The sequence below is a fragment of the Lutjanus erythropterus genome, chromosome 17 (genome assembly GCF_056507025.1).
Source record: "Lutjanus erythropterus isolate fLutEry1 chromosome 17, fLutEry1.hap2, whole genome shotgun sequence".
NCBI lineage: Eukaryota > Metazoa > Chordata > Actinopteri > Lutjaniformes > Lutjanidae > Lutjanus > Lutjanus erythropterus.
This window is the reverse complement of record NC_139333.1, coordinates 9,371,661-9,392,426: the sequence shown is the minus strand read 5'-3', so window position 1 is coordinate 9,392,426 and position 20,766 is coordinate 9,371,661. Positions and strand designations below refer to the sequence as shown.

The following is a 20,766-nucleotide window of genomic DNA, read 5'->3' as shown; positions in this document are numbered from 1 at the left end:
CTACTATTAATATTGAACTATACAAACCATTCTGACCAATACTATACTTAAGAAATTTATCAATACAAAGTCTTTGAGAAAAGTTCAGTTTCTCCATGTCGTACCTTTCCTCCTGTCATACAGTTGCGACCCACAGGGCTCCCCTGGTGCTCAGTTGGTAAAACATGCATCCCATGTGCTGAGGCTGTTGGTCCTCTGCAGCGGCTGCCGGTTTGACTCCCGCCTGCAGCCCATTTCCTGCGTGTCATCCCCTCTGTCTCTACCCCCTTTCCTGTCATCATCAAGTATCTCTATCAAATGAAAAATGCAAAAAATGCAAAAACAATCGCTACCCACTGTTGGTGTTGTTGTTGGTTCCTTGTTTAGTCTGTTCTAGTCATTTTTCATTCAACCTTTGTTTATTTCTCGGGAATACATTGAGGGGTGGCCCTCATTTTCAATGATGCCGAGATTACAATTAGGCAACAAAGCAGAAATACAATAGAAACAGAAGAAGAAAAGACAGAAAAAAATAAATAGCCAGTGAGAAATTTACAATTGATTAATACAATTTCTAGTTAAAACATGTGCATGTAAGAACATTAAAACTTCTAAGCATAATTTTAAAATCTCCCAAAGTTATCAGGGACTCTACGTTTAAAGTGCATTGCAAGTTATTCCATGTGTCAGGAGCACAGAATCTAAAAGCAGTTTTTCCTAGTTCAGAATTGACATGAAGAACATGAAGTGTTATCCAGTCCTGAGAGCGGGTCTGATAAGCTCCTGTCCTTAGATGTAATAGTGATGCAAGTAGGTTATTTTTTCCCCAAGTCGCCATCCCACAGATGTACCACACCTGTCGGAAGTTCTGATTCGAATGATCAGGTTGTTATCAAGCTTCTGCAGAGGCTTGATGGTGAGCTGATCATTTGAATCAGGTGTGTTGGAGCAGGGAAACATCTAAAACAGGCATGTCCAAACTGTTCCATAAAGGGCCGAGTGGCTGCAGGTTTTTGATCCAACCAGTCTACAGCACACCTGATTCGACTAATCAGCTGTTTGAAGACTGAAATCAGTTGATTAAATGAGTCGAGCCTGGTGTGCTCCGGCTTGGTAGGAATGAAAACCTGCAGCCACATGGCCCTTTATGGAACAGTTTGGACATGCCTGATCTAAAACATGCAGGGCAGTGTGCATTGAGGACCAGGGTTGGGAAACACTGGTGTAGTGCTTTGGCCCCAATCCTGACTGGATGCTATACAGTTTTCAAACCACCAGATGTCACTGTGGTTCCTGCACTCGAAACTGTGCAGCTTCGAATCTTTCTTTGACACAAACACAGAGAAAGCTCCAGAAGCTTCATACAACCTCATCCGCCCATCGCTACTACAGTTTTTTACAATTGCTTAAGCACGATTGTGAAAACAGGGCTCATTTTTGTCAGAACACTACACACAATTCACACAGCCACTCACAGAACACCTCAGATCTTTTGCAAAATTAAACACTTAATTCAAAACTGTACAAAAGTTAGTAAAAACCCAACTTTGTCACCACACGGCACACACACTGACTTTGTTTGTTAGACACTGCTGTGCTCAATCTAAAACACATTTAACATTTCTACTTTTTTATGAAAAGTCTGTTTTTTAGAGTTGGCACACTCCCCTTTCAGAAGCTGAAAAAGGTTTGCACCCTCCCATCAGCAAATGTTTATTTGTTTATTTCCCCCAACATAAATCAGATTTATTCAACTTTTTTTAACCATATATTTCTCCCTTTTTTTCTCTTATGCACCCCCCACCCCTGCAGTGGCTCTGCCCCCCCCCCCAGTTTGGGAACCACTGTGTTCAGGTAAAGTACATAAATATATGGATCAAACACAACTCAAAACAGTGCTGCACACTGATGAAAAAAATATTTCTCTCCACATTTGCACTGAAAATCAAAATGGAACATTCTCAATAGAATATAATATATAAACACAACAACAACATTTGTGGAGACAAAACTGATTTTGATTGATTTGAAAAACACCGTGTTTAGTAGTTTGCAAAAAGGGTGAGGCTGAGAATATGCTTGTTGTTGTGCAGATCTGGGCTGAGGTTTTGCTCGCTGAGTGTCAGGTTTCACTAACCGTGTTATTTTTAACGTTCGTGTGCGAGCAATCGCAAAAAAATGTAATCAGTGCATGAAGGTTGCTCAAATAAATCCCGGCTTAACTTTGTCCACCTTTAACCTATGCAGACTGTGAAAGATATTATAGAATTTCTTCTATTTTCCCCTTTTTATGGAACTTTCTGTGACTTAGATTTAATGTGAGATTTTATTTAATCTTTTTTTTCTTTCACATACATCCAAAACATGAAATATGACATACATACACTGTCCTCAATCCTGACAAATTGCTTGTGAAAGGAAGGGCTGAATCTCAATTAGCACTGGCTCCTCTGAAGAGAGAGAGCTGATTAAAGTGATCAGCAACAGCTGCACACGATGGGCTCTTTAAAAAACTGGCGTGTGGCTCATGGAGCTTTCTTACTTTGACTGCAGCAATGGGAGTTGTTGAGACCCTGCTTGTATGTGTGCTGACTGTTTGGCTCACCAAAGGTTTTTTTTTTTTACATCCCCTCTGCTTTGAGTTTGTGTTTAAGAAATTGGTAGTAGATTCTAGCTTATGTAAAAGTAATTTGATTTTAGCCTAAACTGCTTGGACACTAATGTAAAAAAAACTTATTCCTGTAATGCTGTATAAGTGTGACAAGTCTATGATCTGTTCTGCCATCAAAACGCACAAATGTTTGACTAACTGCAAGTATGTCGTTCACAGGCTCTTATTTGCCAGCTGGTGGGACAAGTGAAAGACCTGATCATGAGATGCCAAGGGTAGTGAGAGGTAAGATTTGCAACAGAATCATTTTGATTTTTCTTTCTTACTTAACTAACTTGATTTCCTTTGTACCACAGCTCTGTCTCCCAATGACATCTCTATAAAAAAGGCCCTTGCACTTCTCCAGTCAATGGATTCCATGTTGCAACATGATGCCATGAAAGGTGAGCATGTTCTGTGACACTCTACTGGCAAAATGCAAATTTTTGTAGAGCCTTGGTTTTGGCTTCATAATGTGGTTTAAGTTTTCAGTTTAATTCTTTTGTCTGGTGTTAATTGCCTGGTATTGGGATTCCAACAGTGCTCTATCAAAACTTCACTGGCCATATAATGGTTTACAGCTGCTGTCTGCTTAAAATAGTATACCTTTGGCATCTTGGATGCAGTTTGGCTCAGTGTTCTGTTGCAATAAAATTAATTCAACTAAATTGATGACCAGTTATATTAAAACTTTTTGGCCAATTCTCAAGTCTTAACAGTGAATTGTCACAGCAGTGTTATTGTAGACATTATCCCTAAATTTCTCTTGCATTTTAACTCTCAGTACAACTGGAAACCAATGAAGTGGAAGCAGTACAGAAGGTCTCAAACACACTGAAAGAACACAATGTGAAAGCCAGCGACGGCGCGGCCAACCTGACGGCCATGAGCGACGGAGCGGGCAACGTGGCGGCCAACCTGACGGCCATGAGCGACGGCGCGGCCAACCTGACGGCCATGAGCGACGGCGCGGCCAACCTGACGGCCATGAGCGACGGAGCGGGCAACCTGGCGGCCAACCTGACGGCCATGAGCGACGGAGCGGGCAACCTGGCGGCCAACCTGACGGCCATGAGCGACGGAGCGGGCAACCTGGCGGCCAACCTGACGGCCATGAGCGACGGAGCGGGCAACCTGGCGGCCAACCTGACGGCCATGAGCGACGGAGCGGCCAACCTGACGGCCATGAGCGACGGAGCGGCCAACCTGGCGGCCAACCTGACGGCCATGAGCGACGGAGCGGCCAACCTGGCGGCCAACCTGACGGCCATGAGCGACGGAGCGGCCAACCTGGCGGCCAACCTGACGGCCATGAGCGACGGAGCGGCCAACCTGACGGCCATGAGCGACGGAGCGGCCAACCTGACGGCCATGAGCGACGGAGCGGCCAACCTGGCGGCCAACCTGACGGCCATGAGCGACGGAGCGGCCAACCTGGCGGCCAACCTGACGGCCATGAGCGACGGAGCGGCCAACCTGGCGGCCAACCTGACGGCCATGAGCGACGGAGCGGCCAACCTGACGGCCATGAGCGACGGAGCGGCCAACCTGGCGGCCAACCTGACGGCCATGAGCGACGGAGCGGCCAACCTGGCGGCCAACCTGACGGCCATGAGCGACGGAGCGGCCAACCTGGCGGCCAACCTGACGGCCATGAGCGACGGAGTGGCCAACCTGACGGCCATGAGCGACGGAGCGGCCAACCTGGCGGCCAACCTGGCGGCCATGAGCGACGGAGCGGCCAACCTGGCGGCCATGAGCGACGGAGCGGCCAACCTGACGGCCATGAGCGACGGAGCGGCCAACCTGGCGGCCAACCTGACGGCCATGAGCGACGGAGCGGCCAACCTGGCGGCCAACCTGACGGCCATGAGCGACGGAGCGGCCAACCTGACGGCCATGAGCGACGGCGCAGGCAACCTGGCGGCCAACCTGACGGCCATGAGCGACGGCGCGGGCAACCTGGCGGCCAACCTGACGGCCATGAGCGACGGAGCGGCCAACCTGACGGCCATGAGCGACGGCGCGGGCAACCTGGCGGCAAACCTGACGGCCATGAGCGACGGCGCGGGCAACCTGGCGGCCAACCTGACGGCCATCAGCGACGGAGCGGGCAACCTGGCCACAGAAGGAGCATCTGAGAGACTTGAAACCCCAAAACCAATCACAGACTCCACTTCATCCATATCAAGGCCTCATCCTATTGGTAGGAAGTAGGTTTTAGGAACCATGCAAGAGTTAAATTTGCATCAGATGTTTCTGCATGTTCTGTTTTATCTGGTTCAATAAAGCTCTTAAGTGAGATCGTTGTTTCTGATTTTCAGATACTAGATTTATATGTGGGTTAAATATGGCATAACGAATTTTCATTTCATTCTATAAATGACAGATTTTTGTAAATCCAGGACTAAGTGTGGAGCACTTTATTGTTTAATGGAGTAGTTGTCTCTTTTCATGCAGCTTTGTCAGTCAATACAGCTGCTGAATGTATTGCTGTAACTGACTCAATTTACCATCAACATTATTTGGGCATCCGCATGTCAATTAACCCTTTTGGTTCAACTGTTGCTGCCTGGATATAAACCATAATGAGACTATTAGCACATGGGTCTAGTCACATTTGACTTGCCAGAATCCGATGAGAGATGAAAAAACTAACTACAATTACATTTTATCTAATGTGTTTTCTTACAGTGTGTGAGGCAGTCGGCCTGTTTTTCCAGCTACACCTGGTGCTGTTACACGAATTTGGGGTAGAGAGATCCACTTATTGATAATCTGTCATCTTATCTGCAGACAGATAATGAAATTTATTAAATGTATTTGGGTGACTGTTTTTTTTTTTTTTTTTACTTTCTATGGATACATTTTAATGTACCAGTCAGTGAGAACAGACAGGTGAGCAACTAAAACAAATCTCAGTGCAGTCAGTGGACTTACTTTAATATCCTTTTTAATGAGAAGTACAAGACCTTAATGCCTTAATCGGTGCATAAAAAGCACTATGAAATAACACTCCTTCCTTCCCCCTCTCATGTTCTGCACACTGAGCTCCATGGGATCTACTGATTGATCATCTCTGATCTGGAATATAACCTGCTCCAGAGTAGGTTAGGTGTTCAGGGAAAGTTAATCTGAGAGTTACCTTGATAACCTCCAACCCTGTTTTGTAGTACAGGCCCATGACACAAAGATCACTGGGGAAAAACAGGATTGTAAGTTAAGAGGGCTCATGTCCAAATATCTAATAAAGATTTAAGTCATACATAGTTCAAGTACTGATGGAAGTTTGAGGATTATGCAGGATTTCTGTTGTCGGAGCCACTTGGCAGAATTAATATTCTGATCTGACTTGCTTATTTTGAAGAATCCAACTTTATTTTTCCATTGTAGCATATTAATTATTATAAAAAATAGTTTTCAGGTGTCTGTACTTTACTCGAGCATTTATTTTTCTGAAAACTTTTTAGTTCTTACTTTTACTCCATACATTTGAACACGTATCTGTACCTTCCTCTCCTTACATTTTCAAAACAGGCTTGTTATTTAAGTTTTAATGCATTTGAAGGGAATTACGGATTATTTTTACTTTGCATCACTATCAACCTAAATGAATGTGATGGTGTATTCTGGTGTATCTATCAATACATAACAGATGAAACAAAAAAAGAAACAAAAATTATATAATGATTAAAACAACATGCAAGATGTTACAAGTTGAGACTCCACAAAACTAACTAATGATATAATAAGACAAAAAAGATGTAACAGGACAAAAACAACGAAAGACATAACGAGACGAAAAATTACATAAAAGATGGCTACTTTTAATTTTATACTGCGTACGTTTCAGAGCCTGTACTTTTTCACTTTTACTTGTACTTCTACTTTTACCAGTCTTTTTTTCATAAGTAACTGTACTTCCACTTAAGTACAGAACATCTGTACTTTTGCCATCTCTGCCAACAGACCTGAAGCTTGTCCACAGCTAATCTCACATATGTTATTATATATCATTATATGTTTTCAGGTCATCCTATTCTTGTGAATGTGATATCTTAAGAACGCTTCGAGGGAATTTCTTCAAACCTGCCACAAATGACCTCTTGGACTCAAACATGATTTCAATAGTGACAAAATTTCACATAAATGTTTAATGGGATACTAGCAGTGCTTGAGAATAACCAACATTTAGATATGTAGACCTTTGGGATGTGGTGGAACAGGAGATCCGCATCATGGATGTGCAGCCGACAAATCTGTAGCAACTGTGTGACACTGTCATGTCAATATGGACCAAAATCTCAGAGGAATGTTTCGGGCACCTTGTTGAATCTATGCCACAAAGAATTAAGGCAGTTCTGAAGGCAAAACGGTGTCTAACCTGGTATTAGCAAGGTGTACCTAATGAAATGGCCGGTGAGTGTATTTATCTTCAACACAAAGAGCATGATTATTATAATCTAAGCCGAAACCCACCATGCAGGACATCCAAACTGACAAATGACCAACAAAAATTATTTAGAATTGAGCAATGCAAAATGCTGATCCAAGACAGGAATAAAAAATTTACTTTTATTTTACATTTTATTTGTCTTAAATATATATATAATTCAAAATTGACAGGATACAGTACAGTACCTACTACCTTTTAATATGAACAATGTGAATTAAGTCTGTGTTAAGTGGTCCATAATGCCATTTCTTTTCTGTTCCCATGATTTTCAGTCGCCGACGTCCTGATTCCCTTATACTGCAGCTGTTACTCAGTGTCCACCTGTAGGCAGTTTCTTGTCTTCAGTCACTTTCGAGCCACCTGCAGCATTTCCTCCACAGTCAGTAGCTTTTCTCTGGGTTTTCCGCTGGCTTCTCCCCTGCTCATCTCCACACTGTCAATCTTCTCCCAGTCTGAGAAAATCACTGGTTTCACTCCTACAGACCATAAAATAATAAATCACATTTGTTTCAGTGTTTTGAAACAACACCTTGTGTGCAGATCAGTAACATGCAGGCCACTAAATGAAATGTTACACAAAGATTGCTGGGGTGGTGTAGTTTGATTGTGAAAGTGTGAACTTTTGATCATGTGAAACCAGAAAGTGTAACTTTTAGATGTGACCAAACCTCTTCAATATCACAGGTACAAGAAATGAGCTTGAAATTTAAAATGAAACAATAGAGAAGCTAAGTCTCTTCCCTTCCGGTGGACCACCATGGGACCAAATTCGCAAAAAACATGAACAGCAGTCAAGAGACAAATTTCACTTTAGCCAAGAATTACACATGTTTGTTAATTTAAAAGATAATTCAACAACTCAAGGAAGTCACCATTTGTTGTTTAACTGCTGAAGCATCAGACTGTGAAGACAAGAAATTATAAAGACTCCCAGGCTCCCAGGTAAGAAAACAGGACTAAAAGAATGTGATGAAACAACCAATGGGACGTGTAAATACCTCTCTGTTCCAGCAGGCCACTGATGCTTTGTGAACCAGGCTTGGCAGCAGATATGTCCAACGTTCCTGAGTCTATGTCCTCCACCAACGATCGTGCGGTGTCAAAACTGTTGTTCATGGTGGTGGCTATCACCCCAGTGGGGCCTGTTTTCAGCCAGCCACTACAATACAGACCTGAAGAGAAAATGGATTCTTTATTAATATTGTTTGTTTTTTCATTTAAAGTTTGCTAATTGGTCTTGTATTTTATGGTATTTACGGAGCACCTGTGGCTTGTTGAACGCGGCCCATGCTGTTTGGGACGATGGCTCTGCGGGAGTCAAACGGCACCGATGGATCGATGGGGAGGCTCTTGTAGCCGATACTGCTGATGACCAGGCCGCAGGCCACATCCTCCACCTCTCCAGTGAGCACCGCCCGAGCTCCCTCACCTGAACCCTGGTCTCACACACACACACACACACACACACACACACACACACACACACACAGAGGTAACCAACTTCAACCAGGCCAGTGTATCAAGCAGCTGCTCATGGCTACATGAAGGACTTTTTAAAATCCTAAAACCTGTTTACCTCCAGCCGGTTGACCGCCAGACGGATGCCAGCTGTTCTGTTGTCATCTGGGCTGGCGAGGATTTCAACGGGGCTCCGGAAGAATCGGAAGGCCCAGACGCGGGAGGCCTTGTTTCGCCTCTCCTGCTCCTTCTCTCCTGGAGTGTCCAGGGCGGTCTTCAACATCAGTTCTGTCAGACGCTTCCTGGGCCTCGGTAAATCTGACACACCACAGACACATATGCTTCAAATGAGCCTCTGCTGGCTTTGAGATCAAATGTTTTTCCTGATATTTTAAGTGGTTACATTCTAAGCTAAATAGCTGTGTGTATTTGTGTCTAGAGTCCATATTATATGGATATGATCATATATAATATAGCCTAACCAATACTGATATTTGGGAGTTTAACACAACACTTTAGAGCAACGATCACCAAAGTGTGGGCCCTGAATGTGGGCCTTGAGAGGTCATAAAAAGTAAAAAAAATTATTTTCTTTATTTGAAGTTACCACAAAATATTTATGATTATTAAAAAAAAACAGAACTAATAAAACAAAGCCATGGGATCTAGATCACAAGTTATTCTTTATTTATGTGGCGTAGTTTAACAGGCGTAACCATATTTGGTGACCTGCCACATTAACACCAGAACATATCTTATATCTCATCATTGGTATGTTAAGTCTCATACACTGATCAGAATTTTGATTACAGGTTTGGGTGGGTCATGGAAAATTTTCAGATTTCATTCTTGGCACTCTTAAGTTTGGGAATGGCTGCTTCAGACAGCATATCAGTGTATCGGCTGATAGTATTTAAAAAAACAAACAAACAAAAAGAAACAGTCCATAACACACACAATCAATCTTGATAGAGATCTTTTACACTAGGGAGGGACAGGATATAAATAAAGGCACATAAGTATTGTTTTAAGACAGAATGGAAAAAATGGCGAGGACAAATGAAGTTTGACCTTTTTTTTAACCTTAGACTAAAATGCTTTTCCTGACTTAAACCAGACTAAAACGATCTCAGGACAGAGACTAAACATGTACATGTGTGTTTCCATCTGTGGATGTGTGCATCATATTCTGTAAACGGATGCATGACCATGTGCAGGTTTAGTAAACAGGGAAAAAGTGCGTAGGTGTGTTGAAAACATACGTGCAAATGTGTCTACATACAAAATTCCAGTTATCAAAAACTCATACAGGGACCTACACACCCACACTACTCAACACTCTGCTGTGACAAAACCTTTAAACTCACTAGCCTTTCATGTTTCCTGTAAGCGCACGGTTTTTGATATACTGAAAACAGAAACCCGTCAACACTGCAGCATTGCCAAAATAATGACTGATCCAAGTTTAGAGATACTGAGAGGAAGACAGACACAAACCACCGGTTTCTAATATAACCCTACGCTTGCTGCTTATCATTCTTCACAGAAATTAGATCAAGGTTCTCATAATAAGCCGTGAGCAGAGGCAAGGAGAGTCTTATCACTGTGAGCCGAAACATGCTCAGCGCCATCAGTCAGCGCAATGTCACAAACCAAAAGGTCATCAGGGCGAGGACAGCGAATGGTCGCACTTTATTTCAGTTTCTTCTTCACTTGTAGTTTCTCACAGCAGCAGAAAACCTCTTTAACTGCAGAACATCTAACAGCAGCTGACAGTTTCCACTCACCTCAGTGTATATGGGCTATAGCTCTCAATAGGGTATGTTCCGGTTGTTAACCACAGCATACGTTTCTTCCTTCCTTGTGACATTTTCAGAAGTCTCTGCATTAGTCAAACAAGTCAAATTTCTACTGAAGTCGTACTTTCAGCACATTTTGTTATCTCACATGTGCTGCTAGTTTGAGGAAAAAGAAATGGGACTTTTCTTATTCTGGGTTGCATATGCAGTGTCAGCTAGTAATGGGTTAAGTCACTATAATGAACCCAGATTACATTTAAAAAAGGTTTGGCAAATATTTAGGGATATATTTTCATATTTCTGGTGCATTTATGAACAGCTTGGACAAATCCTACTGACTCTAACTCATTTTGAGAAGGTGCTCCTGTGAATTACAAGGGGTAGCAAAGTAATCCATGTGGCGTTGGGTTAAAAAACAGCAGCAACAGAAGCCTATACAAAGCAACCAGCAACGCCCATGTCGTAGTATACACACAGCTGCCTACACATGTCATTTGTGACAATACTGATTTTGTAATTTGACTTTGACTGCATATGCAAAACACATTGATTTTCAAGTAATCCAAAAATAAGTCTTTAGATTAGATTACATTTTTATGTTACAATTTACAAAAGTTGCCATATAATTTGTATTCAATAACTGATCACACTTAAAAGTAATTTGACCCGACCCTGACTGTATGACACCGGTAAGATGATGAATACAGTGAAAATCTCGACACCTACTTATTTCAAGAAGAGAAAAGACTGATGAGTCAGTAAAGAGGAAGTGGGATTCTCAAAAAGATGAAACAACGGCAAAAATTGCATTTCTTACGTTTGACAGCCTCTGCGACGCCCTCAAAATCAGCCGCCAGCATCTCAGGTCTGGTGTCTGGCAGGTTCACCATTTCTCTGAGCTCCTGTAGACGAGGAAAACACAGCAGGGATGACTGCGCTGGACTAGAAAATCACTTAAAGCTGGAAGAAGGTGTCCCTCTTAGTGAATGATTACTGCAACTCGGATCTTATTTTCATATTTTCGGAACTGAATTGTGAATATTTTTTGTTTTCTTTACTCCACAATAACAATAAACTGAATATCTTTGGGTTGTGAGCAAAACAAGACATTTGATGACGTCACCTTAGGCTTTGATTGACATTTATCACCATTTTCTGACATTTTATAGACCAAACAACTATTAATCGATTAAAGAAAATACAGATTCAAGAAAAAAATCAACTGATTAATTGACTATGAAAATAATAGTTAGCTGCAGCCCTACATGGATTAAAAGTTAAAAGGAGTAGCTAAAAGTGATGAATAAACTGTTCCATGATACATTTAAGACATTTCAATTGCATGAAAAAAGTTGTTGTAACAATATCCTCTTTTATGTATTAGTGTTACTTAACATTAATACTTGACTACTTGTGTTTTTTGCCACATCAGACTTCAACTAATCTTGTGCTCCCAGATTTTAACAAGAATTTGCAAAAAATTAGAATTATTCTTAAAACTGGCTTGAACTATGAGTTTGATGGGTAAATTATGTGGTGCGTGGTCTCCTGCGCAACCTTGAATGAACACGGAAGTCGGGTTATTTGGTGTGGTTTCATGACGGTCAAATTACGAAACATGTGGGTTAGAGTGGGATCGGAGTAGCGTTAATAAAGTAGTAAAAGAAAAAGTAAAAGAAGAAAGCAGTTGAAAGATTGTTCTTTCATTTTCAAAGGACAAAATCATTATCAGTTCTTATTCTTCTCACAAACAAACTTTCTTTTCTGACACACCTTGATCGTGCACGCGACCTGAATGGGTCCTCTCCTGCCAACAATCAGCACCCTGCGGACCTGGCTCTCTGCCAGAGCTGCCAAGGCTGGCTGGGTGATGTCAGTCTTCTGCAAAAACACAAGAAAAAACTTTCATCACCATCTCCTGATAATTTGATTTCTGAGAGGCTGTAAAGCTGATGTTTATTTTGAAGTCACGTTCCGCAGGTTATTTAAATCTGGTGTTATTTCTGCTGCTCCGTCTCCGCAATTATGTGAGGCCTTGGAATTTACCAACAAAATATGCTGCTGTTAATGTGACAAAATTTCCATTCACGTGACTATTCATTAAACACCGGTTCTGTAACACTCTTTGTCTGAACACAAATGGGCCTTAATCTCACAAACCAGTTCTTCTACTTCAAAACAAAACCCTGTATATGGCAATACTGTCATTAGCATGATGTCAACGAGCAAGTCAGACTTGTCTTCTGGGGTCTTTATTATTTACCCAGGGAAACCAGACACCTGTCAGCTACCTTTTATTTGGGTCATTAGTTCTTCAGATACGCATATAGTATTATATAGTAAATATACTGCAGATTATAACTTGGAGAGATGTGTCGTTCCCGTTTACCTTCAGCACTGGAGTTGCTGGTCGACCACTGCGTCGACTGGTTAGATTTTTTGTCTTTTTACGTGACTGGCGTTTTAAAAGGTTAGTTCCAATTCAGAGATGTCACACAATAGCACAAAGAAACTAACAAGTCAAAGCAGCAGTAGACCAGCATGTTAATGGAGCCTGTTTGGTTTGGAGAGAGCATTATTTGACTCATATATACTAATGGTTTCCTATTGGAAAAGGCTGTCTGAAGGCAAGATAAAGCAGTAAAAATTTTAAACATAGCGTACACTTACACTGATATCGATTTTTTAAAAGACCCCCTTTTTTTAGGTGGCTAAAATACGTTTTTTCTGACCCTGTCCATTGTAGTATGCACAAATGTTTACAGTCAGTTCACACTATATGCTTGAGCGGCACGTGTGCTTGGTTTTGTGCGTAGGTTTTAATTTTGGTGTGCATATTTACAGGTCAGAGCAGCCACACAACCACAGCTCTTCATCTAGAGAATCTGGGTCTTTATTGACAGTCATATCGACATTATATCAACACCATGATACCTCTCAGAACAGTTTCATTATCAATATCTGTAGAATATATCAAAGACAGGAAAAAAATCAGGTTCAGGGCAATGTTTTTCTTTTTCTCTCTGTCCCTCTGCCATCTTCCTCTTTTCTCTCTCTTTTCTACCCTTCAGAACTTTGTATAAAGATCGGTCTTTCAGTAGCAGCCCCTCCCTCCCTGTGTGGACACCACAAGCGTGCCAACCGTGGCAGTTCATGGCAGCCGTTACATACGTCAAGTACACGCAAATAGTGAGAACCGTGTTGACTGGCATTTAACTGCAAATGCACTGACCAAACTCACAGATTAGATTATTCTGGCAGATAAAAAGCCTGAATGCAATGGTGCCTCTGTCTCGCTCTCATATCTCTCAGATCACCTCACGCTCTCAGCAACAACACAGTTGTCTGTTAAGGGCAGATAATTCAAGGAAATCTATCTCTAACCTATTTGTTATGCTTCACAATGGCTGTATACATTTAAGATCATGCTGTGAGGTTGCTTCGATCTTTTGCTCTAACTTCATTATCATCTTAAAAAAACCAAGGCTGTGTTTCTCACCTTCAAAACGTCAATGGGAGCCAGCAGGATTCTTGCTACATCCAAGGCCACATTGCCTTGTCCCAGAATCACCGCTGTTTCGCAACTCAGGTCCGGATTCAGCTGAAAAGATAACAAGACAGAAACTGATGTTCAAGTTTCAAAACAACAAGATCTGATCTTCGTAAAACAGTCTGAGGCAGTCATTTCAAGAGACTGGGTCATCACCCACAGGTTGTTTGAATCACCAAATAAATACATTTCTTGAAAATATTCAGCAAAATTAAGATCGGTGGTCTCTGCTGTACACCTTCTATAAAGCATGTGCGTATATAGTTTTACTGGTTTACTGATGAGGGGAAAAAATGAGAACCTCCCTAAGAGACTAAGTGAAATTATTTCTCATTTCTAAACTATTTATCATTAGAAATTTATTAGAATTATATCATATTAGAATTTTATAGTATCTATCGATACTCTTATCGATACTACTTAATTATATAACATAAAATTTGATGCAAAAATTAAAGATGTGGCATGCAAATATGTGAAAAAGCATTTTAGCAGGTGTAACTGGTAATTGTGATTAAGGGCTGTGGTCATCTCCCAAGCAAAGGAACTGTAGCTTGTCCCTAAAATGAGAATAGCTGATCTGGTCCACCTTAAATGTCAGCCCACCTGATGTGAGCACGTGTTGAAGTTGTTGCCACTTCAGAACTAACAGCTAACCCCCTGCAGCAGCATTCCAGACATGGGAACTTGGATCTTGAGAAGTTGTAGCATTTATTCACTGGCAAACAGTCCAAACTGTACAGACACGCTGCACATCGCTGCTGCGTTCACTCTTGTCTCTCTGTGTCTTTTGTCTCGACTGCACACTCACATGGTTACAACCAACCAATCAGGAACCGCTACCAATCTAATACTGGTCCTCAGCATCCATCCATACCTGTTGGCAGCTGGGTAGTCCGTTGTACCAGCCAACAAAGTTTTTGGCAGAGTAAACACCAGCCAAATCCTCTCCTGGCACTCCCATACTCCTGTTGCCCTCTGCTCCATAACTCTACAATAAAACATACAAAAAAAACTATTTATAAGTATGTTTATGCACACAAACACAAGGTCTTGTAAATACAAACTAGAGAGATTTGAGAATTTTACACCAAGAAACATTTCTACATTGTTAGAATTAGCAGGACACTGTCCCTGTCCTGCTTATTGAAAACGTCCTCCTTGTCTTGCTGTGTACTCATATCAAACGTGTTCTTAAATCACAAAAGCCAACATGCACACATATGACGATGCGTTTTCATCTTCTTACCAGTACAACTGCATGGTAGGCTTCCTGCAGCTCTCCAATGCTCACATCCTTCCCCACGTTCACGTTACCGTAGAAGCTACAGCCTGGATGTTTGGCTGTCTGTGTGAACGTGTTGATGACGTTCTGACGAGAAGAAAAGATCAGAATTATTCAAACGAAAAGACTGAAGAGTGTTTTAAAACTCCTCTATTGGGGATTAGATCCCAATACAGGCATTCGAAGACTATTAAAAGACTAACTGAGGCAGGGGTTTTCAAAGTCTGGGGTTTTTCACACTGCTTTAAGCCCCATGCTAAGAATATGCAGTGTGAAAAGCCGGTCTGACACAGTAGCCCCCCCTCAGAGGAAATCAAGACAACTGCACCAACTGGAACAATTAAAAATAGGATGAATTAGCAGACTATCGACTATCACTGAATTGCTTTAAAAATGTGATGATTTTAGGCCAGTTCTAAAGTTATAAGCAGTGTCTTTTCTAAATGATTTGTGTGTGTCTGTGTGTGCATCAGCAAATTTGACGACTTAGAGGGCTGACTATAGTGAGAGCACAGCACAGCAGGTTTAGCAGTTGAAACTAATTTAAATAGATTAATAGTGGCCACTTAAATTCCAGTTCCAGTTTCTGTTTAATTTCTAATTAAATGATATCATCGTCTGTTGTAGGACATCAGTTTTTTCTAGTTCTCTGTCCTGATTACGCAAGGCAGTTTTCTTGTACACTTTAAGGAAGCAAGATGTTTGCAGAAAACAGTTACACTTTTGATTTTAGTGAATGTAAACACACTAAATGATGTGTTAAACTGGTGAGGTTGAAGTGACAGTATGTTTTAAACGAAGGCAAACTATAGGATACATTTCATGGGGAAGCACAAGTTCTACAAGATTAAGAAAACAAACAAACAAAATTACCTGTTATACCATTTTAGGAGAAAACAAAACTGAAGTGAGGATGTATGAGGCATTTACTCACAGTCAGTGTATTACCTACAGTTGATGGTGACTGGTACAGCCCCTGATTGGAGAAGTAACACAAGTACCGTTGTAGGAAGCTAAGCAATGTGCTGCTTATGGACTGCTGTTATATAGGCTAAATATTGCTCTCTGAACCAACAAGACAACAGTCATTTTGCCTCACAGAACACAAGAGTTCCTGATCTTTTGCTGCCTAGTTTGTTTGTGCTTCTGTGTTTTGAAAGGTTAGTTCAGATTCACAGAAGTTGCACAATAACACAAACAGACAGGCCGAGGCCTTGTTAGACCAGAAACTCCCGTGTTCTGTGAGGTAAAATAACCACATGTGCCTGTATTTGGTTTTGAATAGGGAGATCTTTGGCTTTTATACTGATGGCTGAAAAGGCTGTCTGCTGGCAAAGTAAAGGGGTACAAATATACTTAATACAGCATACATTTAAACAGATATTGATTTTTTAGGTGGATAAAATACCTGTTGTCACTGTCCCTGTCCATAGCAGTACATTGCTTAACTTCCATCACTAGTAGCCCTGCTGCTTCTCCAAACTGAGGGCATGCTGACCACCATCAACTGTAGGTAATACACAGACAATGGATAAGTACCTCATACAACCCCACTTCTGAAAAAACTGAAATATATCTTTAGGTACATTAGTTTTATTACAGAGTATATTTCTGGGAAACAGTGATAAACTTTAAAGCCACAGTGGCACAGTTTCAGAAATATGCTTATTTGCTTTCTTGCTGACAGGTTTACAAGAAGATCGATACCTCTCTCAGCCGCCAGTTAGCTTAGCTTATCAAAGCAGGGGGAAAAAGCTAGCCTGGCTCTGTTAAAATGTAAAAACACTCATCTGCCTACCAGCATGTGTACAGCTCACTAAATGATGTGATTTGTAAGCTTGCATGTTATTTGACATGTTGTTGTTGTTGAAAATGAAAGTGTTTTTTTGTGCCAGGTTTTTTTTTTCCCACAAAGTAGATGACTATCTGAGTGAAACTCTGTGGAAACTTTCACCACGCACTGTTACAGGAATTTTGGTGAACAGGTTTGTCTGAGTTTCGTTTTTACACAATCATGGCAACTACTGTACTTGACACACCTTTCATTGACATAATTATGGTGTTTGCTTTTCCTAAACAATGTCATGATCAGACGGGACAAACTAACCATATCAAGCTTATAAAAATATTTTCCTTTGTGTGCCACACTGCATGACAGAATACTACAAAACCTGCAGCCAGGTCACTACTTTAAAACCTGCTGAGTCTTGCTCTTATACTGTCAATACTCAAATAGTTTATCTGTTCACTAATGTGTAAAAAGGACCAGAGACCTTGACTTCAGGATGATCGGGGGCTACCCCAAACCGGACCAGGCCAAAGGGGACGGGCAACCGCTCATAAATGTCCACCTCAATATCTTGACGGGCCTGAGAGAATGAAAAGGAAAGAGAGACACAACATGTATAAAAGACTCCTTTTGATTACAGTCATTGGAAAAATTAAGTGATTTTAGAGGCTGTGATCCTTTAGACAAAGTAAAAGGATAACATTAGCATTGTTTTAGCTTTTTATTTTTAGCCATACTAACAGTGTGCCTCTTGGGATAGCAGTGTTGGTCTGTTGGTTGGTCCACCATGACATAAACAACTATTGGATGGACTGCAATAAAATTAGGTTAGTTTGTGTTTCCTTTAGGACTTACTGTGGCATTTCCTCAACTTTTCCTCTAGTGCCATTAGGGTTGCTCCGATACTGATGATACCAGTGTCAAAAGTACAAAATTATATGCAAGGTATTATATACAGCAGTTACACTTTAAAATGGGACTTGCGAATGCTAATTACTATGTTAAAATAAAAGCACGCTCTAGCCTTCATTTGTATTATTTTATTTGTATTGGCTATTTCATGTGCCCAGATTTGTTCTGTTGCCAATTCTTTACCCATTTACTTTAAAATTTGTTCTTGTGTAATATTATGTTCTTTATGAATTGGAAATAAAAAAAACCTTCAATTACCACAAAAAAACAAACAAAACAAAACAAAACAAAACATCAAGAGCCACACTTCTGCAGTTACATAGAATATGACTAGAAAGATAACACAAAGCTAGCTAAGTCTTTATAATTAAAATTTCTCTACAAAAAACTGCTACTCTTCAGAACAGCTTGTCACCGTTTGGCATGGCAACGTACACGAAGAGTCCAAATGTATACTCACATAGTCTAAAGAAAAAGTTGGTCTACAAAAGGAGGCTTGCAAGTTATTTCTTGTCATACTTACAGTACTACAAAGAATCAGTTGAAAGCTAATGTCAACAAGTTTCTATCAGATAGGGCGTGATAGGTGCAGAGGGCACTTAGTAACAAGGTAAACGGCCATCTGTCTGATTTGACTTGATCATTTGTTCAAGGTGAGCCTGTAGGCTAAAGCGCTGAAACTATATGCACTGCAGACAGTACTTTGTGTTTACAAAAGAAAAGGTATATAAGGCAGGAAAATTCTAAAAATACAAAATACAGACAGAAACATTTTCTAGTGGGGGTGGTGGCGGGGGGCAGGTGGGGCAGGGGTCTCCAACACTGCCAAAACAGGACATACCTTGATCAAATGCTGTGCTGTATAGAAACCTGCTGGACCGCTGCCAACAATACACACCTTTGGCCTGCCAGAAGAAAAAGATGCCTTACCACGGCCGTTTATACCTACAGAATCAGCAGAGAATTGGAATTACACTCAGAGGGAAGGTCTGAACATTAAAGGTCCAGTGTGTAGGATTTAGGTGGATTTTTCAGGAGAATATGGCAGAAACGGATTACAATATTCATAAGTTTTCATTTGTGTATAATCACCTGAAAATAACAATTGATGTGTTTTTATTACTTTAAGTTGAGCTGTTTATATCTACAGAGGGCGCCATGTTGCATCGCCATGTTTCTACAGTAGCCTAGAACGGACAAACCAAAACACAGCCAAGTTTCAGGGCCACTGTAAGCAAAAAAATAAAAATAAAAAATTTCCCAAGACTGTGATTGGCTAGTACATGTTGCCTTTGTTGGTTTGGTTTGTGTAGGCTCTGCATAGGTTTACGCATGAGGAGTGGGTATGAAGGTTATTGTATGAATATCAGGGTAAGCCAATCAGAGGCAGGGTAGGGTGGGTGGGATCAGGGGAAACAAAAAAGCGAGTTTTACGTGAATCACAATTCTTTCTTGAAATGTTATGAATCAACACCGAACAGTCAATAATCAGAAATCGGAACCCTACAGTCAACATTATGATTGCCTGTACCAGTTTTGTAAAAAAAAAAAAAAATAAAATAATGTATAAAAATAAAAAAAATTCAAGATGAATTGTTAATTCTTTTGTGACTGCATCATTTCCCTCTAAAATGGAATCAAATTGAATCATGAGGTGCCAAGAGATTACCACATTTAAGGCTGACTCATGACTTAGCCATCATAGGGAAAAAAAAAAAAATCCCTACTGTAGGCTCTCTATGCTTGGAAGGGGAGGGTGAGGCGAGCTGGTGCCACTGAATCCTACACACTTGACCTTTAATTAAAACATCTTATTTATGCGCTGTGATATAATTTTCCAGGCAAGTCGATGGTCAGTTCACAAACAACCAGGGGAAAGGTTACCACTGTTCAGAGAATTGGGCATAAAGTTGTACAATGTGAAGTATATTTTACTAATATAAGTCCTTGATATATGCCGATTTATTGAATGAAGTAACACTGATGCAAGTTTAACACATCTTCAAGCAAGTATGTAGCTTTGTCGAAAGGCAACTTAGTAAAACAATAACTGACTAATTTTTGTACTGGGTTTGGCGTGAGCTGCCTCTATAAACTAACGCTGAAAATATTAGCGCAGAACTACATACAGTGATCTAACATTAAACACAGTGGGGTTGTCACACGTCTGGTTCTGGAGTGTCTCACCATCATGAAGTCGACTTATCCATCTGCTCCTCCCTGAAGTCCACAAGTTCAACCCGGAAAACAGCAGCTTATGGCCGCTCATCGTCTTCCCTGACTACAGACAACCTGTCTGGCTTCAAATTAAGCAAATAGTTAAATCCACTCTGCTGCTTTCCCCGTGTTTAGTCACCAGTTCAGCATCACTACTTCTGTGGACAGTCAGCAGTGGTTTGAGAGAAAAAAAGTCAAGGTGAAAAACATCAGTCGTTCCTGGGTAGTTTTCACGGACTGCGTCTTCTCAGCTGCTGCTAACAGCTAGCTTCATACGGACGTTAAAAAAAAAACGCGTTTAATTTATCACACAAACTAACTTCATCACATAGTTACAGTATTATCAGCTGGACAGACTGTTTTCAAGGCTGCGCCTTGTGTTACACCCACAACGGTCCGTAGAACACCGGCGATTCAGCCCGTAGGTTCCGCACGGACATGTGACTACATCTTTAAATACACCACACACATTAATTAGGACAATGATTGTCAAACTGAGGTCAGGGGACACTCAGGAGTCCTTGAGGGGGGTCCAGAGGGTCCCCAGAAAAAAGGGAATCAATCAACAAGTCATCAATAAGTAATACAATGGCAATAAAACATAAAATGGGACAGGTGGGCAAAAATTACACACACTATAAACTCCACCAGAAAAGTGTTCAAACGTTACA

The 20,766-nt window shown here is 41.1% G+C and overlaps 1 protein-coding gene across 1 annotated transcript; it reads right to left on the bottom strand.

Moving 5' to 3' along the window:
* Positions 1–6,797: 6,797 nt before the first annotated feature.
* Positions 6,798–20,250, bottom strand: fdxr (ferredoxin reductase). The gene is made up of 12 exons (XM_084741370.1): positions 20,066–20,250; positions 18,720–18,823; positions 17,451–17,546; positions 15,142–15,264; positions 14,770–14,883; positions 13,842–13,943; positions 12,116–12,223; positions 11,160–11,244; positions 8,662–8,861; positions 8,350–8,521; positions 8,084–8,257; positions 6,798–7,561 (listed from the first exon to the last, which is right to left on the bottom strand). Exons 1-12 carry the CDS (start codon positions 20,145–20,147, stop codon positions 7,431–7,433), a joined length of 1,491 nt encoding a protein of 496 aa, XP_084597496.1. The 5' UTR covers positions 20,148–20,250; the 3' UTR covers positions 6,798–7,430.
* Positions 20,251–20,766: the final 516 nt, after the last annotated feature.

Coding starts and splice junctions, on each gene's coding strand:
- fdxr (XM_084741370.1), bottom strand. CDS start 20,147: ATGAGCGGCCATAAGCTGCTGTTTTCCGGGTTGAACTTGTGGACTTCA. Junction 17,547..18,719: donor CAGCACAGCATTTGATCAAG/GTATGTCCTGTT, acceptor TCATTCTCTCAG/GCCCGTCAAGATATTGAGGT. Junction 14,884..15,141: donor CCTACCATGCAGTTGTACTG/GTAAGAAGATGA, acceptor GTTTTATTGTAG/AGTTATGGAGCAGAGGGCAA.